Genomic DNA, 22,839 nt, shown 5'->3' with positions numbered 1-22,839 from the left:
CCAAGAAAGTTTGGAACCAGAAGCAGATAGTAGCTCCATGATTTTCTATTTCCGTCTTGCAAAAACATGCCTATGTTGTCATCTTCTTTGTATTGTGTCTTCCTTACAGTATGCTATTCCTGAGAAACTAGGATTTCTCATATTCTCTACAGTGCAATTTAAGCCGGTGGTTAGTAATTACAAAGTTAACTTTGGTACAATATTAACGATGTTCTGAGACTCTCCATAGCACAGGCCTGTCTTTGCTTAGAGGGCTTAATTTGTCCATCAAGTCATCTTAAAAAAGCATTGATTAATTCAGTAATTAAACAATGCAATCAATATTAGACAATGAGGGAGATGTTACAGAACTGGAACAGGCAAGTAATATATTTGTGTATCTGTCACAGAAAGATTGCTTGTTATGCTGTGATAAAAGTTCCTTTCCTTCCTGCTTGCTACATTTGGTAGCCTTTATCTCTGTGTTTTATATTCTGAGTTTTCCAGCCTCTGCTCTACACCGTTTTCAGATATTCATTAACTTACAGCACAATGAAGCCATGTCATGAGTTAAGTCCTCATAATGGATTTGACCCAGGAATGGCATTTTCAGCAGCTTCCCTGTAGCATATGGATAGGCAACCAACGATCTGCAAATTTCCTATCTTTTAGCATCACTTTTGCTGGCTCCTGAGCACCCCAAGTAGATGTAACCAAAATTGTTGGGCCACATTTTGGAGTTAAAGTATCACGGAAGTCAATGCCCAAATGCTGCTTCTTAAAAACCGCCAAACCTCTCATTAAGCTACATGTTTCAAAAACAAATGCCCCTTCCCCCCATAAAAGACCAAAAACCTTTGGCTCTGTCCATTCCAAGTAAAATAAAAAATGCAGCCCCCAACCACACTTTCTGTACTAGGGGGGCATGTTATGGAGGAGACTACACCAAGAAAGTCTAGTGGAGGCATGTGCAGGGTAAAGGACAGTGGTTCAACATACGTGTTACCAGGGAAGTGGGTGATTGAGCAGGTGTCTTTAAATTTCTGGAGAGATATGTAACATTTTAGGACAAACAGATAAAAACATGATTACAGTCACAGGCTAAAATACAAGGGGGTTACTAGCCCTAACTTACAAGAACAAATACACTAAAAAAGATTACACGCATCTAGCATTAAGCACAACCATAATTCTATTTGCTTATAACTTGGGGCTTCCTTTCAGGTAGAGTAGCAAAACTTAGAAACCTGGAGTTCACCAGGGCCTCCAGAGTATTCCTGATCAGAGGCAATATTATATTGTTATAATTATCCCAATAAAAGGTACCATAAAGGAGGATTTCTGCCAGTATTTTAATGGCATTCAAGCTACAGAGATAAATGCATCTGTACAGGATGTTCCTGAACCTGCCTTCCAATCTCAATTAACAGAGAATATTTAAATCAGGTGAGTGTAAACATTCTGCAGTATTTAGGAAGAGTAAGTTGCTCAAGGTATGTTGCTAGCTTAGAATTAGAGTAGTAGTTACCTAGTACAATATCGGGGGTGGGGGGGCAGAAAGCAAATTGGTTAACTTCTAACAATCTCTCCTTTAGTGTATTTTTTACTTCCTTGTAAGCCAGTTAATTGAACAACTAAAATATTTTCTCTTTGATACCACATCTCCAAATGGATGGAAAACTCTCACTAAGATGATGTTTACAGAAAGTCACCTTCAGCCATAAATTGAAGATATTAATCCATGCCTGGGTCTCTGCCTTTAATAAACCAGTTTTCATATGAGGACACAGTGGTTCTGAAACACTTTTTTCAAGATCTTTACTCAGTAATTTCATAAATGGCTAATATGGAACCTGGTCCTAGTTCTGCATCATGTAAAATTTAAGTTTGGGATTTAGCAACTAAAAAGCTTAAATACACCTGGAATGTAATACAAAGCAGTACAGAGCAATAAAATATGAAGAAATACAGAAAAATGACATAATTGCAACGCTCCTTTGGGCATTCTGAATGTACGTGGTAAGTGCTAATGAAAAATCATCCCCAGATAATTAAAATATACTACCTACTCTATATGCTGCTCATTAACAATCCAGGTAAACCATTTTGAGCATTTAAAGAAAAGCATAATTTTCATTTTATCAAAATTTCTTTGTAACAGTTGTTCTCTATGACAAAGAATCAGGGTCCATAATAATCTACGTAGACCTACTGGTGATTGACAAAGAATTCCTGCTTCACCAGTGTATAACAGTAAAACTTTGCCTACAACTGACAAAAGCCACATATATGGCAGACTGTGGTACATTTCTCCATATGAATTAATATTAGGACTGATCAATTGTACTTACAACCAGTCCTAAGTAGGCTTATACAGAACACAATATTACAGCCACCTGGGGATTCTTTATCATTTCTGGGTTAGCCAAATTTGTCCAGTTGTTCCATTCCTCCAGATACAGCAAGGACAACACCAGAGAATCTCTTACTTATAGCATTTATTTCTAACAGCATGTCATGACACAACAATAAGACACACAAAAATTTGAAGTTACAATATTTCCAGTGATTCCATTTCTCGCTGCCACAAGCTATCCTGGGAAAAGTCCCCATCAGTATTATATCTCTGACCTCTCAATATCAACTATTAGAATCACTGTATCTTCTGACGTTTTAAGAAGTGCATTTTTTGTACCAGCTCTGAGAGCATGTCAGTAAATTCTAGAAACTGCTGTCCAATAGTCACAATTGTAGGGACATTTTCATTACATTTCATTTTGTTCCAAAATGTACCTGCTATGCCAATTTCTAAAACTTACCTATTTTGTAACTTTTACCTTACGCGGCACAAACTGTACCATTACCAGAATTAGTAGAAATGTTAGCTCTGTTTGTTGACGCAATCCAGTGGGTGGCCTATAAATGTAATCAATAGGCAAACTAATAAATAAATGTGCAACCTGCACAAAATGTGCAGCTGAGATGCAAGCATTCAGTTCCGAGAGTCTTGGTACAAAATAACAAGCGAGGCAAAATTGTATTAAATTAGCTGATTTTAAAAAAGACTGATGAGCAATATGAATGTAAAATGAAGTCTAGAGGCTGGCTAGTATATGCATGTCTTCCCTTTTCCACAGCAATATTCCCTCCAGACTCCACTGCTACTCTCTGTAAGGGTTCTCACCAGTACTTTGTACTGCTGTTTAGTTGTCTACTGAATTTTTGCAGTCTACATATAATAGGCCTAGGATATCCATGCCATTTGTTAACATTTTCTTATTCCACAGATAGGCAGCAAGTCTTTTTCTTTCAGTCTAGGAAAAGAATATATTGTAGTACAATAAAGCATGGCTTCCTTTCAACGAAGGAACTGAGATAATACTGCTATCCTTCAGTTAAAAAACCTCAGGGCCAAAAGTGTTGAATCATAGAGGAGGAAAAGGCATAGGATTCAAACCCTAGGACAGGCTGACACATCTCACCCTTTCTTAATTCCTGAGTTCTGTAGCTCATATATTGTGCTTTCAGTATAGTGGTTTGTATTAAAATACTGTGTGGCTGTCAATGTCTAATCACTCAATTTAGACTGCAGGAAGTACATCTTATGCATCATATGTTAACATTCAGAATGTTAAAAGGGAAGACTGTGGAAAGGCTCTTTCAGGAGGAAGCATTTCATTAGGAAAAGCCATCTTGTTCCAACATGGATGCTGAATGGAATGCACTATGCAATATAACCAGTCTAAACTATGTAACATGTAACTATCTGAAACTATGTGTAACTATGTAACTTGTTGTATAATCTTCAAGAGTGTCCAAGGATACAGGTTAAAAATTGTCAAACCACCTTATTTCATCAGAGGCTGAGAAGAACAAAGTTCAATATAGTTTTGCATGATTGTTTAAGAATAAGGAAGAATCATGTTACACTTTTAGAGATCGAAGTATAGTTTGAGGGAGTATAGACTTTAAGGATGACTAGCTTAGAAGATTACAGTAGATATTTACTACATTATATAAATGTAACTTGAAAACTTCTTTGGGTGCAGCCTCTGAAGAACACCTTGATATGTCAATGAACTGCTGCAGCCTCACTCCCTGCTGACCTAATTTCTTCCTAGTTTTAACTTCCACATCGTAAAGCAGCGGTTCCCAACCTTTTTGGCACCAGGAACCCGTTACATGGAAGGCAATTTTTCCACGGACCGGGGGTGGGGTGTGTGTGATGGTTTCGGGATGATTCAAGTGCTTCCTCTTTTTCCCAACCTTTTCTTTTTTCTTCACACTGTTTGGAGATAGCAGCCAATGGGCTTGCTTTCTCTGACAGGAGGCGGAGCTCAGGAGGTAATGCGAGCGATGGGGAGCAACTGTAAACACTCAGGCTGTAAATTTGCTCGCTCACCCACCGCTCACCTCCTGCTGTGCAGCCCGTTTCCTAACAGGCCACAGACTGGTACCGGTCCACGGCCCGGGGGTTGGGGACCCCTGCCGTAAAGGACTGGGTGTACAAGTTGAAGGTTCTGGACTCATGTTTCCTGCTTGATAAGTAGGAAGAAGCTATAGCCCAGCTTTGGATGGTGTACAATTGCAGCCATACCTGCTTGTTAAAGGTTACTTTTATATATACTGCAAACTGCTGAGAGTCATTTTGATTGTGGCAAGGTAGAAGTATTATTAATAAATACAGTGTGAGGTAGGTGCTAATTCTGTAGTATTTTCAAAGCCACAACATTCTCTCTTGCCTAATCCTTTCATTCACTTATGTTAGTTCAGCTGCTGAAACAAAAGTAAGTTCCATCTGTTTACCTAGAGCTGTTTTGCTTTGCATTTTTTTTAATTGTGAGAAATTCAGCTCCTGAAAAGAATCAGGGAAAGATTGACTGCAGAAACATTGCAGCAAGGAATATAATCTGCATGTCATTGTTCTTACAATGCACACTTTTCAGACACAATGAAATTAATGTATGTGATGTGTTTGGCTGATGAATACACGCTATGCTAGATTCTTAACTCACATAGGCCTGAGCATTTGCATTCTTTCTCCCAACAAAGTTGTGGGGTGATGTGAGCCTCACCTGAATCTTGAGTTTAGACTGAAGCAGGCTATCAGAATGCCTCAGATACACCCCTCCTTTCCATTACTCTCTTCTGTAGACGAAGGGAAGAACTGAGATTGCAGGACAACTTGAAATATCAGCATTCATCACCAGCAAAACTGATAGGCAAGATTTCTAAGCTTAGTTCTCTAAGGTGATTTGTTTTTAAGGTGTTGAAAGAACCAACAAAATATTATACTGCCGAGGAGATATTCTCCACCTGATCTACAATAGCTTTCCATGAACAGTTTTCAGATATGCTTCTAAAAGCCATGTGCTCCTCTAAGAAAAAAGACAAGTCAACATTTTTCACCTGGTCCCTTCCAGAGCTGCAACGCTTAATATTTACCACCTTTGGCCAAGCTGGCTGGGAATTCTGGTTCCTACACATCTGAATGGTTCCAGAGTTGAAGAAAGATTCTGTATTCTCTATGTATGTTTAAATAGTCAAAGGAAAACTGAGTTGTCAAAAGTTGAAGATAGGAAGATTGTGTTGCCACACCATGATCAAGAAAGAGAATTAAATTCTAGAAGCTGGAAAATTTAGGTTCTGTATTCTCTATGTATTTTATCCACCTTCCTTCAAATGGACTCAAGCTACTATATGTTGTTGCCTACTACCACTTTCTTGCTGTAGCACAATAATGTGTAATAAATGAGTTTGAGAGCTCGAGTTCTTATACAGTTTTTTGTGACTCAACAAATATAACATGAGCTCTCCAATGTTTCCTACTTTGCCTCCACAAAATAGGGAGGAATCTCCGAACTCCTGACACCTGAAGCCCTCTTGCTTCACAACTGCTATGCTGACAGTGGCTAATACATGAAGCTCTGGTAACACTCAGTGCCAAAGAGATGCAAATATTTGGAAAATCTGAAAGAAAACACATTTTTACCAAATGGATCATTGACCAGTGCTTAAAATCTGTAATTTTAAGCAACTCATAGATTTCAGGAGGGAGAACATTCTAGATTGAAGCTTCCACTATCAAGAAGCTCTGAGTAATCATGAGAGAATGTGGTTTTTGGCTCCTGCAATCTAGCACTCAGCCCTGTAACAGTCAAACCAAACTATCAGGTCTACTCATTACCTACTTACAGTCAGGACCAGAAATATTGGAACAAGGATACCTGTTTTGGCATTTGGCCTCCGTACACCACCACACTAAAGTTGAAAGGAAACACACCCAGATGGGAGTGAAGTCAGGACTTTCAGCTGTCATTCAAGGGGTTTGACAAAAGTGGGGCATTAACCATTCAGGAAGTACAGCCAGTGGCATACCCCCCCCCCATCGTCAGTAGCTCGTAAGTAATGGAACAAACCAACATCTTTACAAACAAAAGGATCGCCTTTAATACCTGGATGAAAATCCTTTGCAGTCAATAACTGCCTGAAATCTGGAACCCATGGACATGACCAAATGCTGAGTTTCCTCCCTCGAGATGCTTTGCCAGGCCTTTACTGCAGCTGCCTTCACCTGCTGCTTGTTTGTGGGTCTTTCTGCCTTCAATAAGTGAAAAGCATGCTCTGTTGGATTGAGATCAGGAGACTGACTTGGCCATTGAAGAACATCCCACTTTTTTGCCTTGAGAAACTCTTGGGTAGCTTTTGCTGTACATTTTAGGTCATTATCCATCTGCAATATGAAGCAGTCTCCTATCAGTTCGGCAGCATTTGGCTGAATCTGAGCAGAAGGTATAGCCCTATACACTTCAGAGTTCATCCTGCTGCTTTTAATCAGCAGTCAGGTCATCAAGAAACACCAGTGACCCAGTTCCACTGGCAGCCATACATGCCCATGCCATAACACTGCCTCCACCATGTTTGACAGATGATGCAGTATGCTTTGGATCATGAGCTGTTCCTTTCCTTCTCCATACTTTTCTCTTCCCATCATTCTGGTGCAAGTTAATCTTGGTTTCATCAGTCCAAAGAATCTTATTCCAGAACTGGGCAGGCTTTTTTAGGTATTTGCTGGCAAAGTCTAATCTGGCCTGTTCTTGAGTGTTACCAGTGGTTTGCACCTTGTTGTGAAGCCTCTGTTTTTATATTCATAAAGCCGTCTCTTGACTGTAGATGTTGACAATGACATGCCTACCTCCTCAAGAGCGTTCTTGACCTGGCTAGATGTTGTGAAAGGGTTCCTCTTCACCATGAGCAGAATTCTGCGGTCATCCACTTTAGTTGCCTTCCGTGGTCTTCCAGGCTTTTTGCTGTTGCTGAGCTTGCCAGTTAATTCTTTCCTTTTCAGGATGTTCCAAACTGTTGTATTGGCCACTCCCGACGTTTTTGCTCTCTCTCTGTCAGGTTTGTTTTTTCAGCCTAATGATGGCCTCCTTCACTCGCATGGACGCCTCTTTGGACCTCATGTTGAGAGTTCCAGTGAACAGCTACAAAATGCAAATGTAACACTCAGAACCACTTCCAGGCCTTTTATCTGCTTGATTGGTCATGGGGTACCCAGGAAAGAGGCCACACCTGGCCATGCAGCTGCTTGTCAGTCATTCATTCCATTACTTATGAGCCACCAACAATGGGGGTGTGTATATGCCACTGGCTGTACTTTTTATCAATCAAACTTTATCACCGCCCACCTCCCTCCCAAGGAGGGACTCTAGGCAGTTTACAATAAAAAACAAAATTAAAATCAGAAACATTTATAAATATGATAAATACAGTAAAAATAAAAATATAATGGAATCTATGTTCTTTATCAGTTCATGAGTGTAATAGGTCCATCAAGAATCACTCTAGGGCATTACCAATCCCCCCATTTCCCCTCCTGAAATTTATGAGTTGCTTAAAATTACAGATTTTAAGCACTGGTCAATGATCCATTTGGGGATGGCTAATGCCCTAGAGTGGCATCGGGAGTGGCTATTCCCCCTCCCATTCCAAGCCTGCTGGCAAAACCAGGTCTTTAATCTTTTTCAAAAGTCCATGAGTGAGGGGGCCTGTCTCACCTCTGGGGGAAGGCTGTTCCAAAGGGCGGGAGCTACCACAGAGAAGACATGTTTCCGAGACCCCACTAGATGGAATTCTTTTGCATATGGGGTCTATAACATGCCCTCCCTGCATGACTGGGTAGGGCGGGTCGATGTAATAGGGATGAGACGGTCCATCAGATATCCTGCTCCCATGCCAAGTAGGGGTTTAAATGTGATAACCAACACCTTGAATTGGACCCAGAAGCAAACTGGAACCCAGTGCAGCACACACAACAAAGGTGTTACATGTGCAAACCTCGGAGCACCCAAGATTGCCCGTGCAGCTGCATTCTGGACCAGTTGTAGCTTCCAGATATTCTTCAAGGATAGCTCCATGTAGAGTGCGTTACAGCAGTCTATATGGGAAATGACCAGGGCATGAGTGACCGTTCGAAGGGCCTCTCAGTCCAGGAAAGGGCATAACTGGCATACATGAAGTTGCGCAAAGACCCTCCTGAATGGTTAGTGCCCCACTTTTGTCAAACCCCTTGAATTACAACTGAAAGTCCTGACTTCACTCCCATCTGGGTGTGTTTCCTTTCAACTTCAATGTGGTGGTGTATAGAGGCCAAATGTCAAAACAATTATCCTTGTTCCAATATTTCTGGTCCTGACTATATATACCTCCCCTTTTAAATTATTTTTAAAAATATCCTGGGAAAAGTCAGCTAATCTTCCTTCATCTTAAATAATATGCAACTAAATTGGCTTAAGAACACTCCAGTTCACAAATCAAAATGTTTAAACTCAACCAGTGAGACTTGAGCTAAGCTCTTGATCCTTAGCAGCAGTATCTAGCAGCTGATAATTCCAGAAAACCTTCTCCAGAAGTAGAAGAGTAACTGGGTAATAGTTGAAGATGTGGAAAATATTACGGACACAGAACAGCTGATTTGGGGTGGGCTGTGCCCATGCCTGTTTTGGATGCTTTGCGCCATTAAACCATGATCAGTCCAATGTGACTATCTACCCTGGTTCAAAACAAAACAGAGTTTTCCATTTTACGCCTACTCTAATAAGATTGGATGAAGGAAAACAGCAAAAATGGCAGTAGAAATTCTACATGCTGTGCCATTCTCCTATGTAAGACCCATGTGTTGTTTACTGGCCAACTATTAACCAGATCAGCAGATTACCTTTTTGTACAATTGAGTAAGATTCAGAGGGTTCATTCTTTAATTAAAAATATGAGCACCTCAATGATGCCATGAGCTAAACCGTGAAGGGCCACCCAAGACGGGAAGGTCATGACAGAGAGGTCAGACTAAATGCGATCCCTGGGGAAGGTAATGGCAACCCACCTCAGTATTCTTGCCGTGAAAACTAAATGGATCAGTACAACCAGAGATATGTCGGTATACCATCGGAAGATGAGACCCCCAGGTCGGAAGATGGTCAAAATGCTACTGGGGAGGAACAGAGGATGAGCTCAACTAGCCCCAGACGTGATGACGCAGCTAGCTCAAAGCCGAAAGGACGGCTAGCGGCCGACGGTGCTGGTGGTGAACGGCGAATCCGATGTTCTAAGGATCAACACACCATCGGAACCTGGAATGTAAGATCTATGAGCCAGGGCAAATTGGATGTGGTTATTGGTGAGATGTCAAGATTAAAGATAGACATTCTGGGCGTCAGTGAACTGAAATGGACTGGAATGGGCCACTTCACATCAAATGACCACCAGATCTACTACTGCGGACAAGAGGACCACAGAAGAAATGGAGTAGCCTTCATAATTAATAATAAAGTGGCTAAAGCAGTGCTTGGATACAACCCAAAAAACGACAGAATGATCTCAATTCGAATTCAGGGCAAGCCATCTAACATCACAGTGATCCAAATATACGCCCCAACCACAAATGCTGAAGAAGCTGAAGTAGAGCAGTTCTATGAGGATCTGCAGCACCTACTGGACAACACGCCTAAAAGAGATGTTATTTTCATCACAGGAGACTGGAATGCTAAGGTGGGCAGTCAAATGACACCTCGAATTACAGGTAAGTATGGCCTGGGAGAACAAAACGAAGCAGGACACAGGCTGATAGAATTTTGCCAAGACAATTCACTCTGCATAACAAACACTCTCTTCCAACAACCTAAGAGACGGCTTTATACATGGACTTCACCAGATGGACAACACCGAAATCAGATTGATTACATCCTTTGCAGCCAAAGGTGGCGGACATCTGTACAGTCGGTAAAAACAAGGCCTGGAGCTGACTGTAGTTCAGATCACGAACTTCTTCTTGCACAATTTAGGATCAGACTAAAGAGATTAGGGAAGACCCACAGATCAGCTAGATATGAGCTCACTAATATTCCTAAGGAATATGCAGTGGAGGTGAAGAATAGATTTAAGGGACTGGACTTAGTAGATAGGGTCCCGGAAGAACTATGGACAGAAGTTGGCAGCATTGTTCAGGAGGCGGCAACAAAATACATCCCAAAGAAAGAGAAAACCAAGAAGGCAAAATGGCTGTCTGCTGAGACACTAGAAGTAGCCCAAGAAAGAAGGAAAGCAAAAGGCAACAGTGATAGGGGGAGATATGCCCAATTAAATGCAAAATTCCAGAGGTTAGCCAGAAGAGATAAGGAATTATTTTTAAACAAGCAATGCGCGGAAGTGGAAGAAGACAATAGAATAGGAAGGACAAGAGACCTCTTCCAGAAAATTAGAAACATTGGAGGTAAATTCCAGGCAAAAATGGGCATGATCAAAAACAAAGATGGCAAGGACCTAACAGAAGAAGAAGAGATCAAGAAAAGGTGGCAAGAATATACAGAAAACCTGTATAGGAAGGATAACAATATCGGGGATAGCTTTGACAGTGTGGTCGGTGAGCTAGAGCCAGACATCCTGAAGAGTGAGGTTGAGTGGGCCTTAAGAAGCATTGCTAATAACAAGGCAACAGGAGACGACGGCATCCCAGCTGAACTGTTCAAAATCTTGCAAGATGATGCTGTCAAGGTAATGCATGCTATATGCCAGCAAATTTGGAAAACACAAGAATGGCCATCAGACTGGAAAAAATCAACTTATATCCCCATACCAAAAAAGGGAAACACTAAAGAATGTTCAAACTATCGAACAGTGGCACTCATTTCACATGCCAGTAAGGTAATGCTCAAGATCCTGCAAGGTAGACTTAAGCAGTTCATGGAGCGAGAATTGCCAGACGTACAAGCTGGGTTTAGAAAAGGCAGAGGAACTAGAGACCAAATTGCCAATATCCGCTGGATAATGGAAAAAGCCAGGGAGTTTCAGAAAAACATCTATTTCTGTTTTATTGACTATTCTAAAGCCTTTGACTGTGTGGACCATAACAAATTGTGGCAAGTTCTTAGTGGTATGGGGATACCAAGTCATCTTGTCTGCCTCCTGAAGAATCTGTATAACGACCAAGTAGCAACAGTAAGAACAGACCACGGAACAACAGACTGGTTTAAGATTGGGAAAGGAGTACGGCAGGGCTGTATACTCTCACCCTACCTATTCAACTTGTATGCAGAACACATCATGCGACAAGCTGGCCTTGAGGAATCCAAGGCTGGAGTTAAAATCTCTGGAAGAAACATTAACAATCTCAGATATGCAGATGATACCACTTTGATGGCTGAAAGCGAAGAGGAACTCAGGAGCCTTATGATGAAGGTGAAAGAAGAAAGTGCAAAAGCTGGCTTGCAGCTAAACCTCAAAAAAACCAAGATTATGGCAACCAGCTTGATTGATAACTGGCAAATAGAGGGAGAAAATGTAGAAGCAGTGAAAGACTTTGTATTCCTAGGTGCAAAGATTACTGCAGATGCTGACTGCAGTCAGGAAATCAGAAGACGCTTAATCCTTGGAAGAAGAGCAATGACCAATCTTGATAAAATAGTTAAGAGCAGAGACATCACACTGACAACAAAGGCCCGCATAGTTAAAGCAATGGTGTTCCCTGTAGTAACATATGGCTGCGAGAGCTGGACCATAAGGAAGGCTGAGCGAAGGAAGATCGATGCTTTTGAACTGTGGTGTTGGAGGAAAATTCTGAGAGTGCCTTGGACTGCAAGAAGATCCAACCAGTCCATCCTCCAGGAAATAAAGCCAGACTGCTCACTTGAGGGAATGATATTAAAGGCAAAACTGAAATACTTTGGCCACATAATGAGAAGACAGGACACCCTGGAGAAGATGCTGATGCTAGGGAGAGTGGAAGGCAAAAGGAAGAGGGGCCGACCAAGGGCAAGATGGATGGATGATATTCTAGAGGTGACGGACTCGTCCCTGGGGGAGCTGGGGGAGTTGACGACCGACAGGAAGCTCTGGCGTGGGCTGGTCCATGAAGTCACGAAGAGTCGGAAGCGACTAAATGAATAAACAACAAAATAAAGTCACACTTATTTCAATAATAAAATAACACTTTATTTGCAAAATAAAAATAATTACATAGTGATATAAATAAAGTGACAGGTCCAAATAATCTATGTAAATCTCATGAGATATATTCCAACTCAAACACTTGAATGTCAAAGTAGGCTACCAAAAGTATCTACTGAAGCCAGAGGTTTGGTCAAGCTTAGATACAAATTGTGAGATCTGTTTTAATACTTTAAGCCTTTCCCCCTTCTTTTTTGTACAAACATACTGAGAAGAAAAATGATTAGGAATTTTAAACTCTGGCCTATTTTTTTCTTAAGAACACACCTCACATTAAAGGCATAACTTTTGAGGTTAACATGTATTGTGCAAGACCTATTTCAAATTCACTCTTTCAGCTCAGACATAAATTTATGTTGAAGGCTCGTATGGATTTAGAATAACACTCTTAAAATGACAACACAGCCAAGCCTTGATTCTTAATGTGGATGCAAAGCTACACAACAGAGAATCCAAGAGGATATTAATACTTCTTCTGTTACACCAAAATGTAATTTCACACACAAGCTCCATTTATACAGGCACAACAACTTACTGAGCACCAATTCCCAGCTTTTTTTTTTTTAATTTGAACACATTAATGCTCAATTATGGCCAAAACAAAAATACTCTCAAAGTATAAGTACCACAGTAGCAAAGCGATATAAAGCAGGCCTTATCATTGGTAGTGAAATGCTTTGAAGACCAGATATCCAACACTTTTAATGAAACAAAACTACAATTGTTTTTAAAAAAAGGACAAACAACAAAACACAACATTATCAATGATTTCCCCCAAGTTCACTGCAAATGCCCTTCTCTCTGAATTCGAAGCCGCTCTTTCTCCACCTGCAAGCGTTCTTTTTCAATTTGCAGCTTTTCTGATTCGAACTTCAGGAACTGCAGCCTCTCCTTCTCAAGCTGTAAACGCTCTTTCTCAATTCTCAGTTTTTCTGTTTCTAAATCCAAAGGTTGTAGGACAGGCTTTTCTGCCTGGTTTGGATCATTCTCCAGGACAGGTTTTTCACCATGCTGAGCTTCAAGCCTCAGTTTCTCTCGCTCAATTTGTAATCGCTCTTTTTCCAGTTGAAGCCTCTCATGTTCCAGGTCAATATGCCGCAACCGCTCTTTTTCAATCTGCAGCCGTTCCTTCTCCACTTGCAGCCGTTCCGCTTCAATATCCAGCCGTTGTTTCTCCAGCTCTAGCTTCTGCTTCTCCAAGCTAATCAGCAAATGGGAATCTTCATAAGCCAGCCTAGCTTGAGCAGAGCTTAGATTTCCAAATTCTTCAATATGGGTGAAATCAGGAAGGTCACTTTCCTTTTTGGAATCTGGCAAAACTGAGGACAAAATCTCCTCTTCTTCCTCAATAGGAAACTAAGGAAATTAATCAGAAATTTTAATGTTGATCAAAGATAAAAAGATATATCCCTCAATTCTACATAAAGTGGTTCTACAATTTCCCACTTGCAACCACAAATGTTTTCTGTTAACATGGAAAAAAGGTTGATATAATCAAGAGCAAAAAGTAGATATTATCATATGTTGCTCTAAAGTGTTTGCTTCCTGTACCTTATAACATCTTGTAAACAAAAATACATAATCTGTTCAGCCCTGCCTCCTCTGGTAACATCACCATGTCACTGCACACACACTGCAGTCATTCTTTAGCATAGGCCCAGCCCCATAAAAAAGACCCATCCCTGTCAGAACACTGCACCCAGCTCTAAAATTTGATGAATGAAATGTCCAATTAAAAATTTAGGTAAATACATTCTGACAGTACAATCCTAGACATGTCTACATCAATTAGGCAGCTCTAAGAAATTTGCAAAAGAAAGAAGCTTGGACCTTTATAAGGAGTGTCAAGAGAACCATACATTTATTCAGCAAGTGTCAATTATTCACTCGGAAGGCAGAAAAGTAAAAGCTGCTAGGTAAAAAGGAATTCCTCTATTTAAGAGATTACACAGATTGGTGTTGCTCATATAATGAACACTATGAAACACATGCTGAAACAGATATATATTGAGGACCCCATCTAATTAATACCAAAACACTTAGTTGATAACAAATAAATCAAAGGGATAAAATGCAAACAGCTTGTAAGGCAGTAGAACAAAGAAAGAGTTAAAATATCCACAAAACTGGCAATCAATACCGACAACAAATTCACCATTAATGCTATGACACGCTGGATTCCAAACTGAAAGAATAACTTGGAAAATCAGAGTAGAAAAATAAGTAATAAATAAAGAATATTGGGAAAGACTTGCTAAGCTTTCAGAAAGCATGGACATCCAATGAATCCATTTCTAGGCCATGCTACGTCTCCTGGAAATGAAGCAGTTGACTGATTTGCAAAAGAAATAGCTACAAAATTGTTAGGTAAAGGTAAAGGTTTCCTTTGACATTAAGTCCAGTCGTGTCCAACTCTAGAGGGCAGTGCTCATCTCCGTTTCAAAGCTGAAGAGCCGGCATTTGTCCGTAGACACTTCCGTGGTCATGTGGCCAGCATGACTAAACCTGCCAGCGGAAGCGGTACCTATTGATCTACTCACATTTGCATGTTTTCGAACTGCTAGGTTGGCAGGAGCTGGGACTAGCAATGAGAGCTCACCCCGTCACGTGGATTCGAACTGCCGACCTTCTGATTGGCAAGCTCAGCAGCTCAGCAGTTTAACCCGCAGCACCACCGCGTCCCTTTTAAAATTGTTACCTCAGCATTTTATGATCAAAATACCTCAGTGAGTTTGGCGCAGAGAGGATTAAGATAATTTCAGGTTAATTTGGCTTCTATTAAACCTCCAAATATTTTATAATAAAAGATATGAAGATTTGGCTTAAACAGTGAAGAATTTCAATACTGTCGGAAGTTCAAGGTAGTCCACATATTTATGTCTGTATAACCAGAGCATCTCTTCCATCTTATAATTCTGTATCCAAGAGTACTTACAACCTATTGATTTCATAAATCTAGCAAATTTAAAAATGTATATATGAAATATATACAGTTTGGTTGGTCAACAGCATATTTTTTCTCATTGATTGAATCTAAGTCTAATGCAAAAAACCCCAAATCAATGAGACTTAAGGCCAAATAAGAATATAAAGAATTGGATTTACAGTAGTTCCTCCTAGTTAAAAATGCACCCCAGATGCTTTATCTTGCTTTTAACCAAGTGTTCCTGGGTGAAGGATTAGATGAGTGTGTGAATAAAGAAGATCAATAACTACGTAGTAAGTATTAATAACCTCTTATGAATTCTGTCAAAACTACGTGTACGAACCGAGTAAGACAGCTTTTTCATTAAACAGACTGCGGATAAACTATCACCTATATGTTATATAAGGCATGTAACAGTTAAGTTAGGCAGATTTGCAGAATATACCTACAGGTAGTCCTCACTTAACAACAATAGGGACCAAAAAATTGGTTAAGCGGTGCAGTTAAGTCACCACATGACCAGACCCAATTTTACAACCATTTTTACAACAGCCATTAAGTGAATCACCACGGTTGTTAAGCAAATCATGGGTTAAGCGAATCCAGCTTTCCAGATGGAAGTGTCATGAGTAAGGATGGCGAGCAGGGGGCTCCCATCCAGGCTGTAAAGCGCATGCGTAGTACTGAGGAATTAGGTAGCCATTCAAAGAGACACAGATCGGGCCCGCCTTAGCCTTTGGGGTTTATATGTCTGGGTTTTTCCCACGCTTCTTCAGTTTGTTAGGATTTTCTGTCATGTAGCAGTAATAAAACACTAGAGACCTATTCTTGTCTCAGCGTGGTTCCTGGCTGTTAGGACAGGAAGCCAGCAAAAAAGGTCACAAATTGCGATTACATGACTGCAGGACACTGCAATTGGTCATAAATGCGAGCCAGCTGCCAAGTACCTGAATTGAGAGCACATGATCACACGGTTGGTGCGATGGCTTTCGATGGTCGTATGTGTGAGTACAGGCCATAATGCACCTTTTCTGAGGCCACTGTAACTTTGGACCATTGTTAAATGAACAATCATTAAGTGAGGACTACCTGTACTGTGCTATAGAAGAATTACTTACTTCAAAACTCTGTGGATCTTCCTCTTCTTCTTCTACTTTCACTTCAGTTAATGATCCACCTGCTTCTCTGAAGTCTGTGATATTTTGCCATTCAAAATTAGATTCATTTGGAAATCCTATTTTCTCATCAATATCTTCATTAAGAGAGTCATCTAGATCAGATGAAGGGAGATGAAAGCCAGCTCCCACTAACTTTATGTTAGTATTCAGGCGCTTTCGTTTCATAAGGGCCCTCCAATCAAGGTATCGCCTTTTGACTTCTGTCCCAGTCCTTTGCTCTCCTTCACCTACAGCATTCACACATTCTGCAATTTCTTCCCAAGCCTTCCGCTTCATCTCATTAATAGTTGTATTTAGTTGTTTGGAAAAAAGCACCTCTCTCCTTTTTCGAATTTCTTTAAGTAGTGTTTGAGTCTCCTGAACACTGAAATTGCTTTTTCTTTTCCTTTTTAGTTGTTTCATCTTTTCCAGGTTTCAGTGTACTTCTTTCTGCAGTAAAGGGGATTAGTGCTTAATCATCCTGAAATTCAATTTGCTTATGCATAGTAACAAGTTCCTCCTTTAACTTTTTAGTTTTCTCACTTTAAATATTAATAGCAGCAACCAACTTAAATGCTGAAGTATACAGATCCTACATTTACTCAAAAGGAGCTTGATTCTAAAATTAGAACCATGAAACAATTGTTATGAATTAAGAGATTCTTAAATTTGACCAAATGTATTTTTAAAAAGAGTATACAATACCAATAATTAATTTTACATGGCATATTGTTTTTTTCCCCAGAAGGCCAAAATATATTTTTTTAAAGTATTATGTTTGCTAACATTTGCTATCATAGGTAGCAATCTTCAGAACGAGAATACTTTAGGGAGTATCAGATGCTTCCCTAAAACACTGTTAGCAAATGTAATTAAGAGTTGAAAATTCTATTTTTTTTACCCAGTTTAATACTGACAATTTTTAAAAAGTGGACATATTACTAACTTCAGAACTACTCCATTAAAACTGGGTTGACCAAACTCTGGAAACAATGTGATTATCTGCTTTTAAAGTTATGAAACAGAATTTGTTCATTTGCTTGTAATTTATAAAGGCAAATGTATCAGACCAGTTGTTATTGCTTACTGTATATGTTAATAAGACTTGAATAATTGAGTTTTTCAGGATTACCTAAGTAATTATACGATTATAACCATAAGAAATCAACTCATCAGGAAAAAAATTAATCAGCAAATAAGTCCAACTGTACTTCTGAAGCAACATTATTATTTTTGTCTTTTCTTAAAAGAAACTATCATTCTTTCAATCAGGGGCAATCAACCTTTTCAACCCACAGGACAAATTTATTTAACCTGTGATGCCCACTAAGTGCTATTGGTCCTGCTTTAGATTGGAGGATTTTTTAAAATACAAAAGGGCGCAGACTAGCAGAGGCTGGATGACCCATCTTGATTTTTTTCTTCTTACAAAACCATCTTCACTGGGTTTCATTATTTTGTTCTGATAAATTTCAGCATCATAACATTAGGACTATAATAAATGGGCCTGGAGGGCCAATTTTCAGGTTTTACACCACACTTGGCTGTAAATCTCAACTCTGACACTTAACCACCTTATTTAGAAATCAGCTTAGTTGGCAGAAGACTCTCAGACACAGCTTGGCTAGAACTAGCTCTTTATTGTAAACCAGAATGAAGCCATATGCTCTCAGCATGCAGAAAACAAAGCCTCTATATAGAACTGTGCTCTGGGGTTTAAACTCTACACATTTTCCTTATCTTTCCAAGATAGTAGATACTTAGCTGTTCTTTCATTGCTTTGACAAGCACCTCTTCTATGTTAACATATGGGTTGTCTCTAGCTTTGACACTGCGGGTTCTTTCCTCATCAGTTTCATTTTTTACAACTAAGGCTGCACATCACTGCTTTAAATGTAACTGTTATATATATGTTTTAAAGTTTAAATTTTCATAGTAAATAAAAATACTAGATAGGGTAGTACACCCCAGTTTCAGGGTTGAACATAAATGTTTAAGCAAAGTGGAAAAAAGTGATTCCATTAATTCTCACATTTGGGCTCTACTTCTGACAATGCAAACTAGAATAGTGTTAGATTTTTTTAAAAAATCACATCTGTAATTCAGAGTTTGCAATCTGCATTATTTTCTCACACATAACTATGCTGCTATGTCCTTTGGTTTAGATTTGAAAATGGGAGTATGGACATAAATCTTTCAATATATAGCTTAAATTCAGATAATGGAGAATATACATTGCTTTCATTCTTGGAAATCTTTGGGCTTCTGAGATGCATTATGTTGAACATTACTCAGAAAAGGAACACTATGAGAAACTTTTTGGTGCTCCAAAACATTACATTGGGTGGCAGAATGGATTAACACAAAGTGGCAAGCCATATTATGCACATGGGATTTCCCTTTTCTTCTAAATTTGGTAAAGTCCTCTTGTCTAAAATGGAGGAAGACTACCTTGTCAATGTTTAGCATCTGCCAAAATTTGACGACATGATCAGAGTCACCCAGGGAGCCAAAACAAAAAGGGGTTCCAGAACCACATGCGGTCCTTGGACCAAAAGCTATCCGTACCAGACTGGTTTGTTGGCCTGATTCTGAAACTATTTTCTAAAGCTCTTTCAATCCACTTCCAATGGCATATGTGACAGTAGATTGATCTAAAATATACATGGTTAAAATTACATTTGGGTGACACCATACCCAACGGGCTCCTAAGTGCATATCCATTCTGGAAGCACCTGGAGGAAAAAAAGAGAACAAGACATACATTCATTTTCTCCTTTTACTTTCCAAGCTGATGGTTTCTATAGAAAAGGTATTAGTTAGTAAAAATGGTGACAGGTGCTATTTTTAAATACAGAAATAAAACATTTTCCACAGTGTATTGAAATTTTTGAGAATCTCTCCCTAAATATTAACTTTTGCAGTTTTTTGTTTTGTTTTCACCATACATTACTGATTGCAAGAATCAAAGCAATCAAGAACGTATGCTAACATGATTTATGGAAACACTATTCTGATGGAATTGTTATATTACTATTGCTTGTATTATAGACTTATGGTTAAAACCTCATAAATTAAATTTCAAATCTTTCTACATAAGACTGTACTTTATCTTTTTTTTTTTTTCTTGCTTACTCCTTTTTAAAGCATGGTCTTAAATTCATTTATGAAAGTAAAATGTATAAACTACAGCAAGTCACACAATGAACTTTTTGTCCTATATTTTATGGAACAAATAATTGGTAAGTTAAGTATTTCCTTTTGGAAAAAAAATCATACTTGTTAATACAAAATATTAAATACGTTTTCAGATGTTACTGAGGTTTATTCTATAACAACGTGCCTGATCCTAAGCCACTGAAAATATGGCTTTCACATTTTTCTATTCTGTCAAAATTACTCTGAAAAAACAAAAAAGCTGCTCTAGTCAATTCACTTGCAGTTCACTAGTTCTTCCACTTTTCAGCCCACATCTGGTTTGGTATGGGTAATCTTTTCTTCACCCAGTCCATAATGGTGCCGACCCAAATCAGACCAGATTTAAAAAACAAACAAACAGGAGACAAAAAGCAGGAAAATACAGACTCCCTTCCAGTAGTGAGACTCCCTGCAAAGATGCTGCTCCCCACTTGACCATTACACCCCGTCACTTGCTATCACCTCAGAACATGAATGTGGCATGACATGAAAAGCTTCTTCTAAGACCTATGATTCTGTGTAAAGGTTTCCTATGGATGTGTGCCACAATATCTAAATTTAATCAGAAATCCTTGGAAAAATAACATTAATTTCAATAGCCACTTTTTTCAATGCTTGTGTTGTTTTTCATCAAGAGCAGATAAAAGGTATATCTGGATTTTCTGCTAGAACTCGGCATGGTCTGTAGATTGGCAGATAAAGGCTAAAAGTTACTTAAAAGCAGTGTGAGCAATTTTCTTCTTCTTTAGCCAAAAATATCTAACTTAACATGAAAAAGATTGGAACTGATGGAAAGATTTTAATGCAAAAAAGAAGTGCATGCTGCTGAGTTTTGGTCCATACAAATTCCTAAGTTCAGACTCTTTTAATTCTAAGTGTATGGTTTACACTTTTGCTTTTGCTGATGAATTTTAGGATTCCAGTCAAGATGAAAATGAAACTAAAAGCTTAAAATCTGCTTATATCTGCTCCATCCTATTATTGCAAAGTATCTGTAGATTGCTACTCCTGACATTCACGTATTATCAAAATGAATAAAAACTGTTGCTACAGCTAATCTTCAAAGAATCTTTCTTTAAAAAAGAACCTCTGGAATCCTTTTATTTTCCCCTTTGATATCTGCATCAGTGTTTAACAAACAGCTAGCCACAACAACTTCACTATTTCTTACATAGCAATGGCTAAATTGGAATTCAATGTTCTGTAAATATATTCAAAGCTCCTTTTCAGGAACACATTTTTTCATAAGTGAATGTTATCTACCACTGTTGTTTGCTATTTTTCTTCTATTGCAAGACTCAATCATAACCTCCAGGTGCTTAAATCTATTAATACTCTTCAGCACTGCAAAAATACTAACCATTTTTCTTCTATCTTCAATACAGCTATGATATACTTCAGAATAAGAGATGTAAATAAAACTACAAATCCCTCAAGGAACGTATGGTTCAGGGAAAATATTTGCAGATCAATCTTGGATTCAATCTCCGATTGCCCTAATCATATCTGAAATTGATCCAAATGTCTACAGGACAAATGTAGAATCTACATTTTGGGGGGCTTAAGAATTTATTTAAGAATACTGAAGAAATTTAAATTAAAAACTCAATCATTTATTACTGGAGTGGAGAGAGGTAGCGAAGTTTTATCTATTTTACCAATAATATTCCCTATAACTGCTAAGCAAAGGCCATAGCCCCACACTGCTCTGAGAAAACACTCTACAGATGAACAGCACAACTATTTTATGCTAGAAAATGAAGGGAACAGTAAATGAGTTTTAAAATAGAAAGGAGATGCACTCTTGTTCAAATGACTCAGCTGCCCATAAATACTATTATTTGCTCAAATCATGAATTGCTAACTCATGTTCAGCATATTCTAAAAACCTGTGTTCAGTGTGATCTAGGCTTACAATTTGAAATACACTGATTAAGAAGTGAATCCACTAAACTCAAAGGTTGGATGCAGTTATAGCTTGGTCTATTTAATTTTGGCTTAAACGAGTTTGGCTAACAAAGCCATTAAAATTCTTAAGCCAAAATTTAAACTGAGGGCAGCTTATTTAACAAACCATGGCTTAGGAAGCCAAAAGAGGTCCAGCAGCTTCTGGTTCAGCCTATCTGCTACCTTATTAGCAAACAACAGACCACAGCAACTTCTCAAGAGACGCAACGGTTCTGTCTTAACAGCCCTTGGCGTAGCTACTGTATTTTTAGGAATACCTAAGAGCAGAATAGAGTTGGTCGGAAATACATCTGGTCAGCATCCCCCACCTTAAATGGCACAGCTCAGTCTACCGCCTGAAGACGGTGCTCGCTCTTCCCGCCTTTAGGCAGTCTAAGGGGAAGGCAGAGAGAGAGCGGCAAGGCGTCCACCCTCTCTCTTGAAGAAGAGCGGGTGGAAGCACTTCAGAATCGGCGGGAAGGGAGCATTATCGTTCTCGGCGCTGATCAGGAAAGGGGGCACGCACCGGCCTCCCTCCATCCGGCGGACGGACGAGCGACTCCCCGACGGGAATGTCGGAGGCTGACCGGGGCGCGGGAGGAAAGGGAGCCCGCTCGAAAAACAGTGGCGAGCGGACGCTGGCGGGGAAGGGGAAAGGCGCCGTAAACACCGAGCAAACAGCTACCCCGCTCCCCACAGGCCGAGGCGGCTCCTCCCCTTCCTCCCTTTCTACCCTCCCTCAGTAAGCGCAAAAGCTCCTCACCTGCGCGCAACGCACCCCCTCCGAACGCCGGCCTTTTGACCCACCCCCTACCGCTGACGAGCTCGCCCGTCACTCACCGATCCACGCGGCGCTCCGATTGGGCCGAGCCACGCGCTCGTCAGCTCACGCGCTCCCAACGGCCCCAACCGCATCCCTCCGGCCCGCCTCTTTCCTCAACTCGCGCAACTTTGCTCGGCGCTTCCCCCGCCGCCTTCCCCTTCCCCCACGCCTCTCCCGGCTCCTGCTTATTGGGCGCGGTAGCTGCTTGTCACCGAGCGCGCTCGCTCTCAGTGGCTGGGAAAGCCAGGAGCGGGAGCCGTCCTCAGCGCCGCCCGCCGGAGACAGAGGCCGGTGAGAGGGAGCCG

The 22,839-nt window shown here is 40.0% G+C and overlaps 1 protein-coding gene across 3 annotated transcripts; it reads right to left on the bottom strand.

Annotated features, from left to right (window-relative positions):
* Positions 1-12,443: 12,443 nt before the first annotated feature.
* On the bottom strand, positions 12,444-22,602 carry MSANTD4 (Myb/SANT DNA binding domain containing 4 with coiled-coils). 3 transcript variants are annotated; one of them, XM_063305837.1, is made up of 3 exons: positions 22,552-22,602; positions 16,528-17,016; positions 12,444-13,839 (listed from the first exon to the last, which is right to left on the bottom strand). In XM_063305837.1, exons 2-3 carry the CDS (start codon positions 16,987-16,989, stop codon positions 13,264-13,266), a joined length of 1,038 nt encoding a protein of 345 aa, XP_063161907.1. In that variant the 5' UTR covers positions 16,990-17,016; positions 22,552-22,602; the 3' UTR covers positions 12,444-13,263. The 3 variants fall into 3 exon arrangements, with proteins under 3 accessions (XP_063161907.1, XP_063161906.1, XP_063161905.1); XM_063305836.1 differs by lacking the exon at positions 22,552-22,602 and adding an exon at positions 22,475-22,537; XM_063305835.1 differs by lacking the exon at positions 22,552-22,602 and adding an exon at positions 22,041-22,443.
* Positions 22,603-22,839: the final 237 nt, after the last annotated feature.

This window comes from Candoia aspera, chromosome 5 (genome assembly GCF_035149785.1).
Source record: "Candoia aspera isolate rCanAsp1 chromosome 5, rCanAsp1.hap2, whole genome shotgun sequence".
Taxonomy (NCBI): Eukaryota; Metazoa; Chordata; class Lepidosauria; order Squamata; family Boidae; genus Candoia; species Candoia aspera.
Note: the sequence above shows the minus strand (reverse complement) of the source record. Positions and strands in the feature narration are given on the sequence as shown.

Coding starts and splice junctions, on each gene's coding strand:
- MSANTD4 (XM_063305837.1), bottom strand. CDS start 16,989: ATGAAACAACTAAAAAGGAAAAGAAAAAGCAATTTCAGTGTTCAGGAG. Junction 13,840..16,527: donor AAGATCCACAGAGTTTTGAA/GTAAGTAATTCT, acceptor TAATTTCCTTAG/TTTCCTATTGAGGAAGAAGA.